The 21,436-nt window shown below is 45.9% G+C and overlaps 2 protein-coding genes and 1 long non-coding RNA gene across 4 annotated transcripts in view; 2 read left to right on the top strand and 1 right to left on the bottom strand.

The window, feature by feature from the left end:
* Positions 1 to 2,015, top strand: part of LOC309350394 (placenta-specific gene 8 protein-like) — a 28,732-nt gene extending 26,717 nt beyond the window's left edge. The window contains exon 5 of the mRNA XM_081877445.1: positions 1,788 to 2,015. The gene's annotated coding sequence lies outside the window, so the exon portion shown is untranslated. The remainder of the gene's footprint in view (positions 1 to 1,787) is intronic.
* The window catches only part of LOC309350483, a 300,644-nt gene that overhangs the window by 73,905 nt on the left and 205,303 nt on the right, over positions 1 to 21,436 (bottom strand). The window lies entirely within an intron of this gene.
* Positions 9,260 to 20,864, top strand: LOC309350384 (placenta-specific gene 8 protein-like). 2 transcript variants are annotated; one of them, XM_081877433.1, is made up of 4 exons: positions 9,260 to 9,540; positions 15,503 to 15,631; positions 18,047 to 18,171; positions 20,215 to 20,864. In XM_081877433.1, the coding sequence occupies exons 2-4, from the start codon at positions 15,520 to 15,522 to the stop codon at positions 20,317 to 20,319; spliced, it is 342 nt and encodes a 113-aa protein (XP_081733559.1). In that variant the 5' UTR covers positions 9,260 to 9,540; positions 15,503 to 15,519; the 3' UTR covers positions 20,320 to 20,864. The 2 variants fall into 2 exon arrangements, with proteins under 2 accessions (XP_081733559.1, XP_081733558.1); XM_081877432.1 differs by lacking the exon at positions 9,260 to 9,540 and adding an exon at positions 14,361 to 14,595.

A 21,436-nucleotide genomic window follows, 5' to 3' on the forward strand; every position in this document is an offset into this window, starting at 1 on the left:
TAAGACCCTGAGGACCTCCTCGTCCTCCCCCCCAATTAAGGTGTCCCTTACGGGGATCAAACCTGCAACCTTGGTGTTGTCAGCACTATGCTGTAACTAACTGATCTGCTTATAAATGTTAACTATACAGGAGGAATGGGAGACATTTTTGAGTGCAGGGGTCATTTCCCCTCTGGGCAACACTCACATGCCAGAGGTGTGCTGGGCCAGAAGCAAAATATCAAAACAGGCTTGGTCAGAGGCAAAAGTGGCTAGAGTGGCGAATGCGAATCTTACCTTTGCCCAGTAGTCTAATTTCAAGACACCTCTCTCTATCCTCTGTCCAGACAAAGAAGGTTTGTTATTAATCTTCAAAGGCAAAGTCCAGCCAGGGAAAAACCGTCAAGGTGGGAGAGAGACAGGGCTGCTTGGATTGTGGCCTGGGGTGTGGGAATGGACTGGAGAAGGGGCATGGCCTGGGGTGGGTCCCAAGTGTCAGGCAGAGAGGCCTAGACTTGAGGTTCCACAGCCCTGCCATCAAGTACGCCATTGAGAAGAAAGACTGGTGTACACAGGTTCCTTGCAATATACAAATCACTTACAAACAAGCTTGTCCTCCACCCATGACCCATCTCCTATGGACAGCTGCATGGCGAATGTAAATGGTGTTGATTTTGATGCAATTTCCTTGAATGGTTAGTAGGTAAAAAGGTAAAGGTAAAGGACCCCTGGACGGTGAAGTCCAGTCAAAGGCAACTATGGGGTTGCGACGCACATCTCGCTTTCTGGCCGAGGGAGCCAGCGTTTGTCTGCAGACAGCTTTCCGGGTCATGTGGCCACCATGACTAAACTGCTTCAAGGCGCAACGGGACACCGTGAGGGAAACCAAAGTGCATGGAAACACCGTTTACCTTCCCACTGCAGTGGTACCTATTTATCTACTTCCACTGGTGTGGTTTCAAACTGCTAGGTTGGCAGAAGCCGGGACAGAGCAACGGGAGCTAACCACCATTGAGCGATTCGAACTGCCAACATTCTGATCGGCAAGCCCAAGAGGCTCAGTGGTTTAGACCACAGCGCCACCTGCGGCATTACCAGTGCCCTTACATAGCCTAGCCTCTTTCCCCAAGCAAATCACTTTAAAAAGCAGCTGCAGGAAAGCCTGATCAGGATTGGGACCACAAGAAGGGCAGAGGCTTTTTAAAACCCTTTAACACCACTTCATGGTCCCAATGAAAACCATTACCCAAAGCTGCTGCTGCTGCTGCTACTAGTAGTAGTGTGTATCATTTGGCCCTAACAGTTGCTTGTTTATAATAATAATAATAATAATTTATTATTTATACCCTGCCCATCTGGCTGGGTTTCCCCAGCCACCCTGGGCGGCTTCCAACAAAGTATTGTTAAACATTAAAAGCTTCCCTAAACAGGGCTGCCTTCAGATGTCTTCTAAAAGTCTGGTAGTTGTTCTTCTCTTTGACATCTGGTAGGAGGGCGTTCCACAGGGCGGGTGCCACTACCGAGAAGGCCCTCTGCCTGGTTTCCTGTAACTTCACTTCTCGCGGTGAGGGAACTGCCAGAAGGCCCTCAGAGCTGGACCTCAGTGTCCGGGCAGAACGATGGGGGTGGAGACGCTTCTTCAGGTATACTGGACTGAGGCCGTTTAGGGCTTTATATTTTTATAGTGGTTTTTTCTGCCGCAGGGTCCTCAGAGTGGTTTGCCACAAAACAGCTGCCCATGAAACGTGTGGGAATGTCTTCTCTCAGCTCTGGTCTGAGTGACTGGTGTTTTCTTCCTTCTCTTTCAGATTTGCACACATTCAACAAGAGAGGGTCCGGAAGTCCTCATTGCCATCACCCTTCCTAATCAAGTCAAACATTGCTTGGCCCATATTCTAATATCTGAAAGATGATGCCTTGGACCTAAGATTATGGAAAAGCATATAGCTTTTTAGAATACATAAATATTTAGGTAATTTTGTTACTGGAAATTTGTTTAAGAATTAATAAAAAGGAGCCTTGTGCTGTGTATGTCATCCACAATGTTTCTTAGAATGAAGATGTAGGGCATGAGTGGATTTACTCATAGGAAAGACAGAACTCTCAATAACATTGCAAAAGTAAAGGCAACAAAATTCCGACACCCAACCCATGAGAATCACTGGGATTTTTATCGCCCATTTGATGATTCTAAACACATTTTCTTTTCTTGCTAACTGAGAGATTAATGAAAAAATGGAGTTGCGGAAAATATGGGGCTACTCTTCTACTACATAGTAAGAATAGCCAGAACAAGGACACAATCATTTATTATGCTTTTATTTTCTTTCAGCCTAATTGCATGGTCTAACAAGAATGTAGGTAGCTGCCTTTCTCCAGTTACTTGACAAAATATCTCTTTTGGGTGTGGCACAAGGTGTCCGCTTTTCAGTTACAAGGCTTTTCAGTTACAAGGAAGTGTGCTTTAGGCTGTGAATGCTTTTAATTGGCCTGAGAACTTTACACTTCAATGCCCATTGGAACTCATTTCAACCTGACTTCAGGCCTGGTTTGGGGACCAAAATTGCTTTGGTCACTCTTATTAGGTAGTGGGTGGACATAGCAGACGACACAGAGATTTCTCCAAGTAGTTCTTTATAAGTAAGCTGGAACTGAAAGCAATGACAAACCTAGACAGCATCTTAAAAAGCAGAGACATCACCTTGCCAACAAAGGTCCGTATAGTTAAAGCTATGGTTTTCCCAGTAGTGATGTATGGAAGTGAGAGCTGGACCATAAAGAAGGCTGATCGCCAAAGAATTGATGCTTTTGAATTATGGTGCTGGAGGAGACTCTTTAGAGTCCCATGGACTGCAAGAAGATCAAACCTCTCCATTCTGAAGGAAATCAGGCCTGAGTGCTCACTAGAAGGACAGATCCTGAAGCTGAGGCTCCAATACTTTGGCCACCTCATGAGAAGAGAAGACTCCCTGGAAAAGACCTTGATGTTGGGAAAGATGGAGGGCACAAGGAGAAGGGGACGACAGAGGAGGACGAGATGGTTGGACAGTGTTCTCGAAGCTACCAGCATGAGTTTGACCAAACTGCGGGAGGCACTTGAAGACAGGAGTGCCTGGCGTGCTTTGGCCCATGGGGTCACGAAGAGTTGGACACGACTAAACGACTAAACAACAACAACAACAAAGCTGGAACTGAACTGAACAGCAAACAGCTCAGCTGGCCTGCTTTTATAGGCAGCTGGCCTATAAACAGCCCTGGGTTTCAACAGCCCTGGGTTTCCCACCTAAATTAACTTACATGGACCTGAGTGAAAACTATACAGTGGTACCTTGAGTTACAGACACTTCAGGTTACAGATACGTCAGGTTACAGACTCCGCTAACCCAGAAATAGTACCTCAGGTTAAGAACTTTGCTTCAGGATGAGAACAGAAATCGTGCTCCGGTGGTGAAGCAGCAGTGGGAGACCACATTAGCTAAAGTGGTGCTTCAGGTTAAGAACAGTTTCAGGTTAAGTACGGACTTCCAGAACGAATTAAGTTCTTAACCCGAGGTACCACAGTATACACAATCCCCCCCGGTGGCCAGGGTGAGAACCTCAATACATAACAACTCTGATCCATGACTTTTGTTGGGAGAGTCATGGCGGAAGTGGAGCCCTGTTGGTTCTCTTTGACTTCTCAGCGGCTTTCAGTATCATTAGGCCCCTGAACCACCTTTAGGATTTGGGAGATGAGGGACCATTTCATAGTGCTTCCACTCCTATCTCCAAGGGCACTCTGGAGAGTAGCATTGGGGGACCACCAGAGTTCTCCTATAGGCTACTGCCTAGTTTAACAAGAACATAAGAAGAGCATGTTGGACCAGGCCAATGGCCTCTAAGGTCCAGCATCTCATTCTCACCCTCCACACCTGTGAGTCTCCAGCAACAGATGTTCAGGGGCGCAATGCCTCTGATGGTGGGTGTAGAACATAGCCAAGAGTGGCTAGTAACCAGGAATAGCCTTGTCCTCCATGAACTTTTTAATTTTATTTTGAAGCCATCCAAGATGGTGGCCATGAATAAAAGGTAAATGGCAAAGGACCAGTAAAAGGCGACTATGGGGTTGCAGTGCTCATCTCGCTTTCAGGCTGACAAACGGCGTTTGTCCACAGACAGCTTTCCGGGTCATGTGGCCAGCATGACTAAACCACTTCTGGCGCAATGAAACACCATGATGAAAAACAGAGCGCATGGAAACGCCATTTACCTTCCTGCCACAGCGGTACCTATTTATCTACTTGCGCTGGTGTGCTTTTGAACTGCTAGGTTGGCAGGAGCTGGGACAGAGCAATGGGAGCTCACCTCGTCGCAGGGATTCGAACCGCCGACCTTCTGATCGGCAAGTCCTAGGCTCTGTGGTTTAGACCACAGTGCCACCCACGTCCCTGGCCATCAATATCACCCCACCAGGTGCACTGGTTGCCCCCGCAATTGTGCAGGTGGGTACTGCACAATGTGTGCACACTGCCGTGGAATATTGAGGGGGGCTGGCTCCCTCCTTGAAAATTGGGAGAGACCCTCACCTCCCCCCAGATGGTGCCCCTGTCCCCCACTATTCATGAAGGGTAAAGCTGTCAGGCAGCCATGTGCTCACCAGCGGCAATGAACCACTCGGCCTTGCATGATCCCCTCCTAATTTTCTCTGATTTTTAATATGTGCCAGTTTCCTTCTACCATGGAGGGTAGTTGCTAAGCTACCTTTCCTGTTTGCCATGATCAGTGAAAGATACACAGACAGGCCCTTTCTATTCCTTCGCAGAACACAGAAAAAGCGGGCAGGGAGCAAATAAAGTTAACAGAAACCAAGCAATGTTTGCAGGTACACAAGGAAAGGAAGAGCAAATGGCCCGTGAACAAGCGCATTGCTTCCTTGTAGGACAGTCTTCCCCAACCTGGTGCCCTCCAGATGTTTTGCACTGCATCTCCCATCAACCCTAGCCACAGGGTTCTTGTGCCTCAGGGCTCTTGTGCCTCAGGGCATGCGGAAATTCAACAGATAAAACTTTCCTCATCGACAGGAAAAGGTGGCCCAGGAGCATTAGAGACTTGTGGTCCTTCCAGACTGGCGATTTTATTCTGGGTGCATTCTGCAGCATTCCCTTGACACAACAATAGTGAATTAGGGGTGCCTTTATTCGACTTTGGTTTGTTCTGCAGTGCTGCCCCAGTGCTATCACATACAGTGGTACCTCAGGTTACAGACGCTTCAGGTTACAGACTCGCTAACCCAGAAATAGCACCTCAGGTTAAGAACTTTGCTTCAGGATGAGAACAGAAATCGCACGGCGGCAGCGGGAGGCCCCATTAGCTAAAGTGGTACCTCAGGTTACAGACGCTTCAGGTTACAGACTCGCTAACCCAGAAATAGCACCTCAGGTTAAGAACTTTGCTTCAGGATGAGAACAGAAATCGCACGGCGGCAGCGGGAGGCCCCATTAGCTAAAGTGGTACCTCAGGTTAAGAACAGTTTCAGGTTAAGAACAGACCTCCAGAACGAATTAAGTTCTTAACCCGACGTACCACTGTACTATGTAGCAACTACAGAGCAGCAAATAATACAGTCATACCTTGGGTTGCAGACGCTTCAGGTTGCGTTTTTTTGTGTTACGGACCGCCGAAACCCAGAAGTACCGGAACGGGGTTACTTCCGGGTTTCGGCGGTCGCACATGCACAGAAGCACTAAATCGCATTTTGCACATGGGCAGAAGTGCCGTATAGCAACCTGCGCATGCGCAGACGCAGGTTGTGAACGTGCATCCCACATGGATCATGTTCGCAACCTGAGCGTCCACTGCAATGATAATTTTATTATTTGTACCCCGCCCATCTGTCTGGGTTGCCCTGCCACTCTGGGTGGCTTCCAGCATATACAAAAACATAATAAAACATTAAACATTAAAAACTTCCCTATGCAGGGCTGCCTTCAGATGTCTTCCCAAGGTTATATAGTTACTTATCTCCTTGACATCTGATGGGCGGGTGTTTCACAGGGCAGGTGTGACGGTGTTTAAGGGAGTAATTGGAGCACCCCGCAAATGCCTAATCTTGGCTCCTATAGGTTGAGGTCTGGGGTCCCAAGCAAGACAGCAAAACAGCGGCCAGTTGGCCTGATCTTTTTTGTTGCAAAAAGACTTCAAACTGCCACATAGAAGAAGCAGAGAGAAGCCCCGAACAAAGGATGGCTCCCCATTTTTATAAATTTTCCAAATTACCCATGACATCATACATTTGTCATAACTATGTCATAAATTGGGAGGGGTCTTCTGGCAGAAACCCAAGCACCAGGCTTGTCTCACACGACCTCCACCTTCCAATCTTTAGGTGAAACAATGGTAAGTATTTACATTTTATCACCCAGGCAGTGGGGCTGCTGAGTATGTGGTCTCCGCTTCAGGGATTATGGGTGCCCCTGCCCATGTCCCAAGCTTATCCCCTGCTAGCCATTTTCCTTCTGAGTAGAACAACATTGGAATGGTGTAAATCCGTCACTGGAGTGATTTTATATGAATTTCTAAAGTTTTCCCATTGAGCCAGTACAGTCATACCTCGGGTTGAAGTCGCTTCAGGTTAAGACCTCTTCGGGTTGCGCTCTGCGGCGACCCAGAAGTAACGGAGCACATTACTTCTGGGTTTCGCCATTCACACAGACGTTCAAATGCCGTCGCACGCATGCGAATCATGACCCTCGCAGACGCGGGTTGTGTTTGCTTCAGGATGCGAACGGAGCTCCGGAACAGATGCTGTTCGCATCCAGAGGTACCACTAGATACATAGATACATTTGTCAGTGAATTGCTAGGTTTGGTAGGTCTCTCACCTGCCTTCCAGTTTCCCAGTAACACAGCCAACCACAAACAAACAACCACACCCTAGGCCAACCCCAACCTCTCTCACCACCAAAGGAACACAAGTGAACAGCAAAGAACCTGCACAAGCAACGCTGACACCAAACCCTACATATACTAAGTAAAATAGAAACATCGCCACCCGACCCCACCTCCCACTCACCTTTCCCCCCTCCACCTCTTTCCCCCTCCTTCTTCCGAAAAACAGTATTGAAAGCGGATTGTGTGATTGTCCAAATATGAAGGTCTACCAGGCTTGCATGTTGAGTACGATGCTTATCAGACCATCCAAGGGTCCCTATTTTCTAGGGATGTCCCTGATTTAGAGAAGCCATCCCTGATTTGATCCCCGAATGTCCCACTTTTCCTTAAAGTAAAGGTAAAGGGACCCCTGACCATTAGGTCCAGTCGTGACCGACTCTGGGGTTGTGGCACTCATCTCACTTTACTGGCCGAGGGAGCCGGCATACAGCTTCTGGCGAACCAGAGGAGCGCACGGAAACGCTGTTTACCTTCCCACCAGAGTGGTACCTATTTATCTACTTGCACTTTGATGTGCTTTCGAACTGCTAGGTTGGCAGGAGCAGGGACCGAGCAACAGGAGCTCACCCCGTTGCAGGGATTCGAACCGCAGACCTTCTGATCGGCAAGTCCTAGGCTCTGTGGTTTAAACCACAGCGCCACCCATGTCCCACCACTTTTCCTTAGGACATCCCTATTTTCACTGGAGAAATGTTGGAGGGTATGGAGTTATCTGACCCCTGAGCCATCTGAAGGTAGCCCTGTATAGGGAAGGTTTTTTAATGTTTTGTTATGTTTTTATATACAGTGGAACATCGGTTTTCGAACGTAATCTGTTCAAGAAGACCATTCGACTTCCAAAACGTTTGAAAACCGAGGATCCATGGGTGGTTGGCAAAATCCATTGAAAAAATGGAGAAACATGCCTCAGAAGCCGTTCGACTTCTCAGGCGTGTTTGAAAACGTAAGCGATTACTTCTGGGTTTTCGACAGTGAGGTTCCGAATTGTTCGGCTTCCAAGACGCTCGAAAACTGAGGTTCCACTGTATGTTGGAAGCTACCCAGAGTGGCTGGGGCAGCCCAGTAAGATGTGTGGGGTATAAACAGTAAAATTATCATTATGGAATGGGACGTCCCTATACTCATCGGAGAAATGTTGGCGGGTATGTGCTTGATGGTAGTGAGGTGTGGGCAGCTTGTACCCACCAGGAGCGACACCTCAATGCCTTCATTGTGCACGGCGTTAGGGAGATTTTGGGCATGGCATGGCAGGACAGAGTCTTAAACAAGTGCTCTCCCAAGCTCACATTCCCAGCATGTTCACACTCCGGTTTCAGCGACATAATTATAATAATTTATTATTTATACCCCACCCATCTGGCTGGGCCTCCCCAGCCACTCCTGGCAGCCCCCAGCAAAATATCAAAACACAGTAATGCATCAAACATTAAAAACTTCCCTAAACAGGGCTGCCTTCAGATGTCTTCTAAAAGTCTGGTAGTTGTTCTCTTTGACATCTGCTGGGAGGGCGTTCCACCGGGCAGGTGCCACTACCGAGAAGGCCCTCTACCTAGTTCCCTGTAACTTGGCTTCTAGCAGTGAACCGCCAGAAGGCCCTCGGCGCTGGACCTCAGTGTCCGGGTAGAACGATGTTGGGTGGAGACGCTCCTTTAGATATACATCTGCTCTGGCTTGGTGATGCCCACAGAGTGGAAGATGGCAGGATCCCCACGGACCTGCTCTATGGGGAGCTGGCTTCAGGCACCAGGCCTGTTGGCACACCAACTCTGTGTTTATAAAGACGTCTGCTAACGTGACATGAAGTCTAGCAACGTCAACCCTTCCATGTGGGAACAGACAGACAGGTTGTGACCACAGCAGTGACCAGAGGAGAAATGTCCGCTGGGAGGAGCGCAGAGAGAAGAAACATCGAGGCACACCTTGATCAGCACAACCGGATGCCTTCATCTGCCCCACCTGCAACAAAACATGTCTCTCCTGTATTGGTCTCTACAGCCACAGCAGCCGCTGTAATTCTCCAGCAGTTTGACTTCACCTGCAAAGGTGTACTCTTCCATTGTGCCCCAAGACAGACGGATGCCAATAAGCCCCAACAGCACCATGAGCTCAAATAATTATGGGTGCACAGTAAAAAAGGATGTCTAGAGGCAGACCTTGAAATATATGACACATCTAAAGATAGCATCAGTGACTCAGTGTTATGACCTTAAGCGAGTTAATCTCCATACCCTCCAACATTTCTCCGATGAAAGTAGGGATGTCCTAAGGAGAAATGGGACATTCCAGGATCAAATCAGAAACTGGGATGTCTTCTGTAAATCCGGGAATGTCCTTGGAAAATAGGGACACAGGGAGGGTCTGCAGATCCCCAAGAAATTGTGGCTGCTCGTGATCTTTTTCTGCATCTACTGACTAAGATCCACCTTTGCTATTAACACAAAAAATGCACTACCTGGTGGCCCAGTCTGCAAGTTGATACCAGTTTATTATGCCCAGCGGAACAAACAAAAGCAGTTTCTCTTTTTTCTTTATGCCATCAACTTCCTTAAACCGACAAAGGTTGCCTGCTGCACCGAAGTATCTCTATAGTGACACCAGCCTCCGAGGGAACCTGTCGCTTTCGAAACACTTGGTAAGTGGAATGTGTGGCGTTACGGTCTGATTTTGCTTGAAAAGAGGAAAGATCTGATAGAGGGAACTCCTGGAAGTGGATGCTGCAATAAGCTAACAATTAACATAACCTTCCAGGAAAAAGAAGGGGGAAACGTAACCTGTTATCAGTGCTGCTATTTAGGTTTATCAAGAGTGCATCTCAACTTAAGGTTGTCTAAACATGCCCATGCCATGCTGCAGCAGAACTGACTACCCAAAGAGACAGATGTAAGCCAGGAATATCTGGATTACATATGCCCAGTTTTCTTCATGCATCCCAGTTGAAAAGGGGCACATATGCAAAATTTAGAAGGGCTTTGGTGGTTCTACAATAACTGAGGAAAACAGAGAATAACTGGAGAGCGTTCCGGCCATCTTGGCTTCAGTTCAGATAGATGCTCTTATCTGAGAGAAAATAAGAGATCATCTGGGGGTTTGGGCTGGGGGTTCATCAGTATGCAGATGACACCCAGCTCTACCTATCTTTTAAATCAGATCCAGTGAAGGCAGTTAAGGTCCTGTGTGAGTGTCTGGAGGCAGTTGGAGGATGGATGGTTGGAGGTTGAATCCTGACAAGACAGAAGTACTGTTTTGGGGGGACAGGGGGCAGGTGGGTGTGGGGGACTCCCTGGTCCTGAATGGGGTAACTGTGCCCCTGAAGGACCAGGTGCACAGCCTGGACTCACAGCTGTCCATGGAGGCACAGGTTAATTCTGTGTCCAGGGCGGCTATCTACCAATTCCACCTGGTACGCAGGCTGAGACCCTACCTGCCCGCGAACTGTGTTGCCAGAGTGGTGCATGCTCTAATTATCTCCCGCCTGGACTACTGCAATGCGCTCTACGTGGGGCTACCTTTGAAGGTGACCCAGAAACTGCAATTAATCCAGAATGTGGCAGCTAGACTGGTGACTGGGAGTGGCTGCCAGGACCACATAACACCGGTCCTGGGAGATCTGCATTGACTCCCAGTACATTTCCGAGCACAATTCAAAGTGTTGGTGCTGACCTTTAAAGCCCTAAACGGCCTCGGTCCTGTATACCTGAAGGAGCGTCTCCACCCCCATTGTTCAGCCCGGACACTGAGGTCCAGCTCCGAGGGCCTTCTGGCAGTTCCCTCACTGCGAGAAGTAAGGCTACAGGGAACCAGACAGAGGGCCTTCTCGTAGTGGCGCCCACCCTGTGGAACACCTTCCCTTCAGATGTGAAGCAAATAAGCAGATATCTTATCTTTAAAAGAAATCTGAAGGCAGCCCTGTTTAGGGAAGTTTTTAATGTTTAATGCTGTATTGTTTTTAACACTCGATTGGGAGCCGCCCAGAGTGGCTGGGGAAACTCAGCCAGATAGGCGGGGTATAAATAATAAATTGTTGTTGTTGTTGTTGTTGTTGTTGTTGTTGTTGTTGTTGTTGTTATTACTGAGGCAGAGAAGAGCAACAAGCTGAGCAGCAGAAGTCCCAGCAGCTGCTTTGCTCCGGCAAGGTGAGGGGAGGTGGCTGGAAGCAGCAATCCAAGTTTGAAAAGTCCAAAGAGTTCAGAACTGCATGGATGCAACAGAGTTGTTCCCTCCACCCCACCCCCATGCTTTTATAGTCAGGGGACTTAGGAGACTGAGATGGTTGAGTGTGCTCACTGCATCAGGGAGAATGATGTGTGTGTTCCAGGGGTGTGCACTGCATTTTTTCATAGGGGAACAGTTAGGGCCAGAGGCACCAGCTTGTAAGGGCAATTTGGGGAGGGGGTCAGGTGATGTTGCGCATGTGAGCATCACACCTCCCTCCCTAAGCTTCCCAGGCTTTCGGAAGGAGATGTCCGACCTCTGACAGGATTCTGGAGCCCTTCTGTCTTCTTTCCAAAGCCAGGGGGGCAGTTTTCGGGAAGGCGGTGGGAGGGTTCTTGGACCCTGTTGGAGCATCGTGCCTCCTTCCCTGACCTGGACAGAAGCTTCCTGGGCTTCGGGAAGAAGGTGCCAGGCATTAATACTTTAATACTCTAATTTACTGGGGATATTTAGGGGACTAGTGTAGTCCCCTAGTCCACTGACCGCATGCCACTGGGGTGCTCCCACCCATGAGAGCCCCAAGGAGTCCTGAGAGGCAAGGCCAGGCCTAGGCAAACTTGGCCCTCCAGACGTTTCTGGACTACAACTGCCATCATCCCTGACCACTGGTCCTGTTAGCTAGGGATGATGGGAGTTGTAGTCCCAAAACATCTGGAGGGCCGAGTTTGCCTATGCCTGGGCATAGCTTGTGTCCTCGCCACCTGACTCTGGATACTCCATCCTTAATAGTGCGCTGACACCCTTCCCAGATTAAAGGCGACAAGTTAAGCACTCAGGTATCATGAGATTCACGTAGTGTGGAGAGTAGGAGCTGCCACACACGTGTGATAAATATTGCAAAGATGCCTGATATTATTTCCTCCCAATTCCCACTGGTGACAACGCATGCTCTGCTTGAAGATGCTTAAGAGTGCTCTCCCTTATTTCAGGTGTGCCATGCTAGGGCATAGCTGTCAACGTTCTCCTTTACTTGTGAGGAATCCTATTCGGAATAAGGGAATTTCCCTTAAAAAATGGAAATGTTGACAACTATGTGCAAGGGTGAAGCCCAGCCTGTTGCTCTGGTTGCTTTTAATGTGGTGTATCATTCAACACACCTCAGACTTGTCCCCGGTTAGTGTTTAGTTCTAGTTCCAGAGAAGGCAAATGTGTTTGTCTGATGCAAGAGTTTTGTGACACCTTATTATTATTATTTTTTAAAAAAATATTTATTAAGATTTTTAAATACAAATACAAATGCAAAAAAAAACAAAAAACAATATAACATGTATCATAACATAGTTTCATAGCTTCTTTGGACTCCCTCACGTCTCCCGCTCCCACTTACATCATTGTAGATTTTTACCAGCAATTTATCATCTTGTTTGCGTTCTTATGTCCCGCTCATTTAAATATAATCTAATAATTCTCCAAAAGATTTATATTTTCCTCAATCTCACTTATCATCCTAATTCCATCTAATTTAGTGGTGCTCAATTATTTATGATCTAGCATCCTTCTTAACATTCAACCAAATTACAGTATTTTTGTAAATAAATCTTAAATTTCTTCCAGTCTTCTTCAACCTTCTCCTCTCCCAGGTCTCGGATTCTGCCGGTCATCTCAGCCAGTTCCATATAGTCTATCAGTTGCATCTGCCATTCTTCCAGTGTGGGTAGATCTTGAGTTTTCCAATGCTTAGCGATGAGTATCCTTGCTGCCGTTGTTGCATACAGGAAAAAAGTTCTGTCCTTCTTTATCACCCTCTGGCCGACAATACCCAGGAGGAAGGCCTCTGGAGTTTTGGGACACCTTAAAGACTAACAAAATCAACGCATTCGTCTTCAAGGTGCCATAAGACTCTTTGCTGTTTTTTCTAGGCTTCTTTGCCAGTGGTCTGCCGGACCTCTTTTTAACAAACCTCTTTCCGCACTGTTCCTGGTACTGTCTAACGGTTTTAAGCCTAATTGCTATGGGGAAAGGAAGGGGGATCTGTGGGTCAGATAGGGAGGAAACATCTGGTCTACAAGAAGTCGTGTGGCTAGGCAGAAGGGGGCAGGCATTTTCACTTTGCATTTCTTAATACAGAAAACATTGATCTGATGTGTAGAGATCTTTCCTATTCTAATTCATTCAAGAGGGTTCTGGAAGCTTCTGGAAGCTTCTCTGTGTGAAAGAAGCAAACAGAAAGTTCCTGATGTTTGGGTTATGCCCAGTGCTTTTTTTCTAAAAAAAATGTTTAGGGGTACTCTCGTTTTGACTCAAGAAAATCACCATTTTAGAGTTCAAATTGGGGGAGGGGGAGTAAATGGACAAAAGTACAGATATTCACAAAATGTTTAGGGGCATGCATCCCCCTGCATCCCCCAGGAAAAAGCACTGAGTACCTTCAGAGAAGCTGAGTACAGCTGGTTTAAACTGATTCTGTTATCTCTTCCATCAAGGTCATGCTGACTATCATATGAGGCCAAAAGAAGCCTGGGTTTCACTTTCTCTTTCCAGCTCTTTTACTTCTGGTGTGGTGCTCTATACGTAGATACAGTGGTGCCCCGCAAGACGAACGCCTCGCAAGACGGAAAACCCGCTAGACGAAAGGGTTTTCCGTTTTGGAGGCTCTTCGCAAAACGAATTTCCCTATGGGCTTGCTTCGCAAGACGAAATGTCTTGCGAGTTCCTGCGGGTTCCCCCCTCCCTTTTCCCCCTTTTCCTAAGCCGCTAAGTCGCTTAAGAGCTGATCCGCTAAAAGCCGCTAAACCGCTAATAGCACTAATCCACTAAGCTGTCAATGGGCTTGCTTCGCAAGACGAAAAAACCGCTAGACGAAGAGACTCGCGGAACGGATTAATTTCGTCTTGCGAGGCACCACTTTAGTGTTAAGGGTTTAGACTTAAGGTATTGTAAGTTTAAGTTAAGTCTGCTGCAACTGGATTTCTTATGGACAGTGCCAATCCTGAATGTATTATATTATATTTGTGACCATTATGCTTATTTGCCATCTGCTGGATGAAATATTAATTGCTTCTGGTCTATTTTTTGGGAATCCTGCAATGTGTTTTAAGTTTTTACTCTGCTAACTGTACAGTACATTAGAATCTACTCTGGATCACTATTGAGTAGAATTTCAGTGACAATTTTATTTATTAAATTTGTATAGTGTTACGGAAAAATCTAGGTGTGAGGCTGCTCAGTCACCCAGCTCGTCGGGCAGAGCCCGCGGGTCCCTGCAGAATAAAGGAAGGAGTCCAGCCAACCGGAGCAAATAGCTGTAGACCAAGAGTTTATTGTGCAATAGGTTCAAAGAGCAAATTTTGAACCCTGAGGATGGGGTGACAAAGACTTTTAAAACTTCCCGCCATATCCCAGAATACAGTTCGTACAGCATCATTGCTACATCACTGACATGTCACAAAAGGGGAGGGGTTAACCTTGGCAAACGTGTCCAGACAAGTCCTTGGTACAAGATTAGCATAAGCAGACATGGGAGGGCAAGACTCAGGTATAAGATGAGCATAGACAAATATGTCTTAAGTACCCACCACCCAAAAGTACAATAGAAATTCCTTTGCATGTCTGGAGCCTGAGGCGAGTCAGGTGATGAGATTTGGTTTCCTTTGGCTAACAATGAGCCCAGCAATTGTCACCTCTGGGGACTTCCTGGAGTCCTTTTGCAAGGGGAAAATAGCTTTGGAATGGAGGAAACTGGGAAAGGAGATGATTTTATATTATTTTTAAAGCTAGGTAACTTCCCTGAGCTGTCAAGAGTTGAAAGGATACATTCAGGCATAATATTTGTAATATTTAACTTTAAAGATGTGCCCCCCCCCCAGGTAATTTCCGTAACAGCCTTCAATCAAGCTCTGCTGGATGAAATATTAATTTCCTCTGGTCTATTTTTTGGGGGAATCCTGCAATGTGTTGTAAGTTTTTACTCTGCTAATTATACAGTACATTGGAATCTACTCTGGATCAATATTGAGTAGAATTTCAGTGACAATTTTATTTATAAACAAAATAAAAAAAAAAATTCCTTCCAGTAGCACCTTAAAGACCAACTAAGTTAGTTCTTGGTATGAGCTTTCGTGTGCATGCACACTTCTTCAGATACACATCTGATACACATCTGAAGAAGTGTGCATGCACACGAAAGCTCATACCAAGAACTAACTTAGTTGGTCTTTAAGGTGCTACTGGAAGGATTTTTTTGTTTGTTTGTTTTGACTATGGCAGACCAACACGGCTACCTATCTGTAACTGGAATTTTATTTATTAAATTTGTATAGCATCCTTCATCCAAAGAGCTCAGGGCAGTTCACAGCATAGACATGTTCCTTGCATTTGTATTATTGTATTTTCAGAATGGAGATCTGTTTATTTTAAGATCACTCTCTCTCTCTTTTCTTTAGAATCAGCAGCCTGGAAAATGAACCCTCAGCCAGTGATCATGCAGCAGCCACAAGTTGTGGTTATCCAGCCATCACAACAGAGCTACTGGCAGACAGGCTTGTGTGACTGTTTTAGTGACTGCGGAGTATGTGAGTAGCTATGGTACAGATAGCTCTCCTTTGTCATGGAGATTAAGGTGGTTTACTCAGTGGGTTGAGTTGGGAAAGGCAGCCTCAGTATGCACGCTGGATGCAAACCTTAAACAAGTATGAGCTTGCTCATCATGGCCGTTATGGAAGCACAATTCTCTCTCCACTGGCTGAGTTCTCCATCGGGTCCTTTTAATATATATATATATATATATTCATTTATTAATTAGATTTACAGTGGTGCCTCGCAAGACGAAATTAATTCGTTCCGCAAGTTTTTTCTTCTTGCGAGTTTTTCGTCTTGCGAAGCACGGTTTCCCATAGGAATGCATTGAAAATCAATTAATGCGTTCCTATGGAGACCGCTTGCCAGGCTGGCGGTGCGGAGAAGGGCTTTTCTCCCCACCGCAAGCCTTCAGGACAGGTACGGGAACAGAGGGGAAGGCGCGCAGCGCTTCTCCTCTGTTCCCGGGGCTTGCGGTGGGAGAAGGGTTTTTCCTCCTCACGCCAACATTCAGAACAGCATTCTGAAAGTTGGCGGTGGGAAGGAAAACCCTCCTCCCACCGCAAGTCTTCAGGACAGCCATCCGAAGGCTGGCGGCGGGAGGAGGGCTCTCCGCCCCACCGCCAGCCTTCGGAGCAGCCATCCCAAGGCTGGCGGCGGGAGGAGGGCTCTCCGCCCCACCGCCAGCCTTCGGAGCAGCCATCCCAAGGCTGCCGGTGGGGCGGAGAGACCTCCTCCTGCCGCCAGCCTTCGGAGCAGCCTTCCCAAGGCTGGCGGCGGGAGGAGGTCTCTCCGCTCCACCGCCAGCCTTCGGAGGAGGTCCGAGGACAGTGGGGAAGACGCACTGCGCTTCCCCGCTGTCCCGGAGATTTCCCTATGGGCTTTCGTCTTGCGAAGGAAGCCCATAGGGAAATTCGTTTTGCGAAGCGCCTCCAAAACGGAAAACCCTTTCGTCTAGCGGGTTTTCCGTCTTGCGGGGCACCACTGTATATACCACCCTTCATTGAAAGATCTCAGGGCTGCTCACAAGATAAAAATACAAGATAAAAGCACAAATGATAGTTAAAACCAGTGCTTTTTTCTGGGGGGACACAGGGGTATGCATACCCCCACACTTCTTTCAAAGAGGGCCAGATTTGATGAAGTGAACATGCGTGAGGGCTGACCAAAGTTGAAGTAGGATTGAATTTGCTGAGCTTTTTTTTTTTTAGGGTTTTACATGTACTACCTTGGGGGCCGGATTAAATCGCCTGGGTTAGGCCCCCAAAAGGGACTTTGCACATGCCTGCCCTAAACATTTTGTGAATCTTTGCACTTTTGTCCATTTACTGTATTTCTTTTTCCCAATTTGAACTATAAAATGGTGGTTTCCTTGAGTCAAAATGAGAGTACCCCTAAACTTTTTTTTTTAAAGAAAAAAAAAGCACTGGTTAAAACAGAAGTAACAAAGCAGTAACCACCACAAACACATGTAAAAACTGTAGAATATTAAATATTGAAGAAGAATGTTTTTGCTTGGTGCCTTGTTCTCTTCTAATGGCAACAGCCCCCGCCTGAGGTGCCGGAACTGAGTTCCACTGAACTGGAAACCCCCTTGCTCTTTGCATGAATGAAATTCTGCAGACTGGTTTGCATGCCAGGGATGCCGCTGGTACATGCAGTCTGCCTTGGCAGGCGTCAATCAAGACATGTCAACCAACTATTGCTCATTATTCCAAACAGAGGAAGCAGGCTTGTATCAAGTAAAACAACTGGGCTAGCTCATTCTCTTATTTTTTTTAAATAATTTTTATTGATTTTAACATATAAATTATAAAATGTACCACAAAACGTATCACTTATACAATCTTTTTAGACTTCCATCAGCACCTCTGATGATCCACCGTTTTAACCACTTCTTATGCATTTCTTAACTTTATATTGCCTTTACATCTTAACAAATCATCCTTGACCCTTCTCCATTTTTGCAATACTTCCAATAATACTCCTCACAAAACTTCTTGGAAACCTACAAACATCGTCTGATCTTCACAAATACTTTTCAAATAGTCCATAAATTTACTCCAGTCTTCCGTGAATTTAGGATTTCGAATCCTTTCTGTTAGTTTATCTAATTCTGCATAGTCCATTAACTTCATCCTCCATTCTTCAGTTGTCGGTAATTCTTCTTGCTTCCATTTTTGGGCCAATAATATTCTTGCTGCTGTTACTGCATATAAAAAAGCTTCTATTCCTTTCTATTTATATCACTCCCAACAATGCCCAGTAAAAATGCTTCTGGCTGGGCTATCTCATTCTCTAGGGCAGGGGTTGGCAAAGTTTTTGTGGCTTGGGCCTGTTCACGGTCCCGCAGCTTGTCGTTTTCTTATACCGGCATCACGCTCTGCTAAGTGATGCTCTATTCTGTCTAGGTCTCTGTGGAACATTTTGCTATGTATGTTTGGGATGCCAAGTTGCTGCAGATATGAATGAATGTTGCCTCTGCGGCACAAGCGTGGCAATGAGGTCCGTCTACCGAACCAAGTATGGGATCCCGGTAAGTGTAGCTAGCCTGGCGAGGGCAGATCCAGGTTTTAAGGATCTACAGCGAGTTGTTTTATTTTTACTAGAATCTCAGGTGCAAAATAGCAGCTCGTGTATGTGCGTGTACTCTCATTACTAATTCTTTATAGTAATTGATAAGTGTGAACTGTTAATTATTTGCTGATGTTTAATTTTACTGTTTACTATTGGATTCTAATGGATTGTTGAATATTTTAAAGTCATTGTGACTTTTTATATTGGATCAGATTGTTACTATTGATGTTTGATTTTTAAAATTATTTTTATACCTGATGGAAGCTGCCCAGAGGGGCGGGGGAAACCCAGCCACAGGAGCAGGGTCTAAATAAATTATTATTATAATACAATTAAGGAATAAGGTGCCTCTGAGCACACCTACACATTTATTTTTAGTACCAGACTTGAGCACACAGGTCACACCCATGCCGCACATTTAAATGCTCTTTACAGTAATCCCACAACTTATCCGGAGGTTACGTCCCAGGAATTGCTCCTAAAGCCAAAACCATGTATAGTCAAACACATTGGGTTCAATGGCGAGTGGGATTGCCAGTCGTTTTTCCCGGAACCCTGCCCACTTTTAATGTTTTTTGTTTTTAATTGCCACACATGTGAAGCTCATTTATACCCCGCCCTGAGCCTGGTTTTGGCTGGGGAGGGCGGGGTATATATAAAATTTATTATTATTATTATTATTATTATTATTATTATTATTATTATTATTATTATTATTATTATTAAATGCACACAAGCCACAGGCTTAACTGCACCACTTTAGCTTTCCCCAAAGAATCCCAAGGACTGTAGTTTCCTTTCATTCTTTTAAAAAAAATGTCTATACAGTGGTGCCCCGCAAGACGAACGCCTCACAAGACGGAAAACCCGCTAGACGAAAGGGTTTTCCGTTTTGGAGGCGCTTCGCAAAACGAATTTCCCTATGGACTTGCTTCGCAAGACGAAAATGTCTTGCGAGTTCCTGCGGGGTTTTCCCCCCCTTCCCCCCCCTTTTCCTAAGCCCTAAGCCGCTTATCAGCTTATCCGCTAAAAGCCGCTAAACCGCTAATAGCGCTAATCCGCTAAGCCGTCAATGGGCTTGCTTCGCAAGACGAAAAAACCGCTATACGAAGAGCCTCACGGAACGGATTAATTTCATCTTGCGAGGCACCACTGTATTTTTCTGTCTCAAAATAGGGCTGTAGATTCTTAGGGGTGCTGAGAGTTGTAAGGAGATCTTGTCATAGAGCTACAATTCCCAGCACCCTTGAACTATACTTTCTAGATTCTTTGGGGAAGTAATTACTGTTTAAGAGTGTGGATGTGACCAGTGTCCTTTCCACATGCTGTCACACCTCGTTTTCCCTTAATTTTTTCTTAATTTCAGCTAATTTAGAGGGGGGTAAGGAGTCTTTGGGACGCGGGTGGCGCTGTGGGTTAAACCACAGAGCCTAGGACTTGCTGATCAGAAGGTCGGCGGTTTGAATCCCCACAACGGGATGAGCTCCCGTTGCTCAGTCCCTGCTTCTGCCAATCTAGCAGTTCGAAAGCACATCAAAGTGCAAGTAGATAAATAGGTACCACTCCAGCGGGAAGCTAAACGGTGTTTCCGTGCGCTGCTCTGGTTCGCCAGAAGCGGCTTAGTCATGATAGCCACATGACCCGGAAGCTGTACACTGGCTCCCTCGGCCAATAAAGCGAGATGAGCGCCGCAACCCCAGAGTTGGCCACAACTGGACCTAATGGTCAGGGGTCCCTTTAAGGAGTCTTTGTGTTTAGCACTGTTAAATAGTTGGGAGCCAGATTTCCTGGGCAATCTACTGCAAAGATCACCCAGTAGATTCCATCTACTTTTACTGTCCTTTCTTGCTACTTGCTACAAAAGGCTTTGGGGTTCAGTTACAGGCATTTAAATATATGCCCCACGTGAAGTTTGTCCCAAGCTGCCTGTTGACTCTTCATCAGTATTTAATATTTCTTTTTCCAAATATTATCTACTATTTGCCTCATTTCTTTTTAACAGGGATCTATCTGCGATGACTACTGCACTCTCTGGTGTTACCCTCAATGTGCCCTTTGCCAACTCAAGAGAGACATCAATAGAAGGCGTGAACAAGGAATCTTTTAGGGAAGTTGAGAGCTTTGATGGCATTTATAGTTCAATTTAGTTGTTGCTCATGTTAAGTGGCAATGTGAATTTTTCAAAAAGCTTCTAAAATCACACAGGTAACCTGTGGGCTTATACAAATCTAAGTGTTTTTTAGCTGTTAATCCAGTTTCTTGCCCTTCCAATTATTCCACACCTGCATGTATTTGAATTAGTGTATAAGGAGCAACAGCAGTCTTTCCAAATCATAGTAGTAGGTGTTCCCTTTTGTGCTTGTCTCACCTTCTGATTTCCTGATTCAGTTATGTCAATTAAGTACCAACAGCGCATGTGTAAAAGATGTTTTTCTTGATCTTCACCCTAACACACATCTTGCAGAGTAAAACATGAAGTTCACACACAGCCGCCTTTTCTAACTCTTCATGCTCTAAATACTAATTTAGCCCTATGAAGAGTTCTGTGGATCTTGAAAGTCTGCAATACCTCCAAGAAGACTGGGATATTATTTGACTTGTTCCATCTCTCTAGAATGTGATCATCTGAATAAACAGGAAATCTGCTATAAATCCTTTTCCAACTCTCTCTTTTTGGGGTGCATGGAGGGGACTGGGACAAAGAAGCCGAAGCCCATTTGTATTTGTGCAAGTTTTCTGAACAAGTGGGACACCACAATTTCATATCATCCAGTAACTACATGGTGAACCTTAAAATGGCCTTTTGGAAGAATATAAACACAAGATCAGAATAAACTAGCTTTGAATGCTGTGTGTCTGTGAGATTCTCATCTGCACTTCCTGTCTCTGGTTACACCCCAAGAACATAAAACTACCATTATAAATTTGAGATGGGGAGAGAAGAGAAAGAATTAATTCTCCTTTTCTTTATAGTAAATTAAGTGGACACCTGAGAAGGGGTAGTATAGGGTTCTCATATGAAGCTGAATACCCTGATCATACCTGAATACCCAAATTGTATGAAAACTCAAAATTATGCATTGGGATAAAGGTAAAGGTAAAGGGACCCCTGACCATTGGGTAGTCGTGACCGACTCGGGTTGTGGCGCTCATCTCACTTTATTGGCCGAGGGAGCCGGCATACAGCTTCCGGGTCATGTGGCCAGCATGACTAAGCTGCTTCT

This window comes from Podarcis erhardii, assembly GCF_964252035.2.
Source record: "Podarcis erhardii genome assembly, chromosome: 9".
In the NCBI taxonomy this organism is placed as follows: Eukaryota; Metazoa; Chordata; class Lepidosauria; order Squamata; family Lacertidae; genus Podarcis; species Podarcis erhardii.

What these genes read in the sequence shown, in the direction of transcription:
- LOC309350384 (XM_081877432.1), top strand. An exon ending in TTTTAGTGACTGCGGAGTAT is followed by an intron (nt 15,632 to 18,046) that starts GTGAGTAGCTAT and finishes TATTCTGTCTAG; the next exon opens with GTCTCTGTGGAACATTTTGC. An exon ending in GAACCAAGTATGGGATCCCG is followed by an intron (nt 18,172 to 20,214) that starts GTAAGTGTAGCT and finishes TCTTTTTAACAG; the next exon opens with GGATCTATCTGCGATGACTA.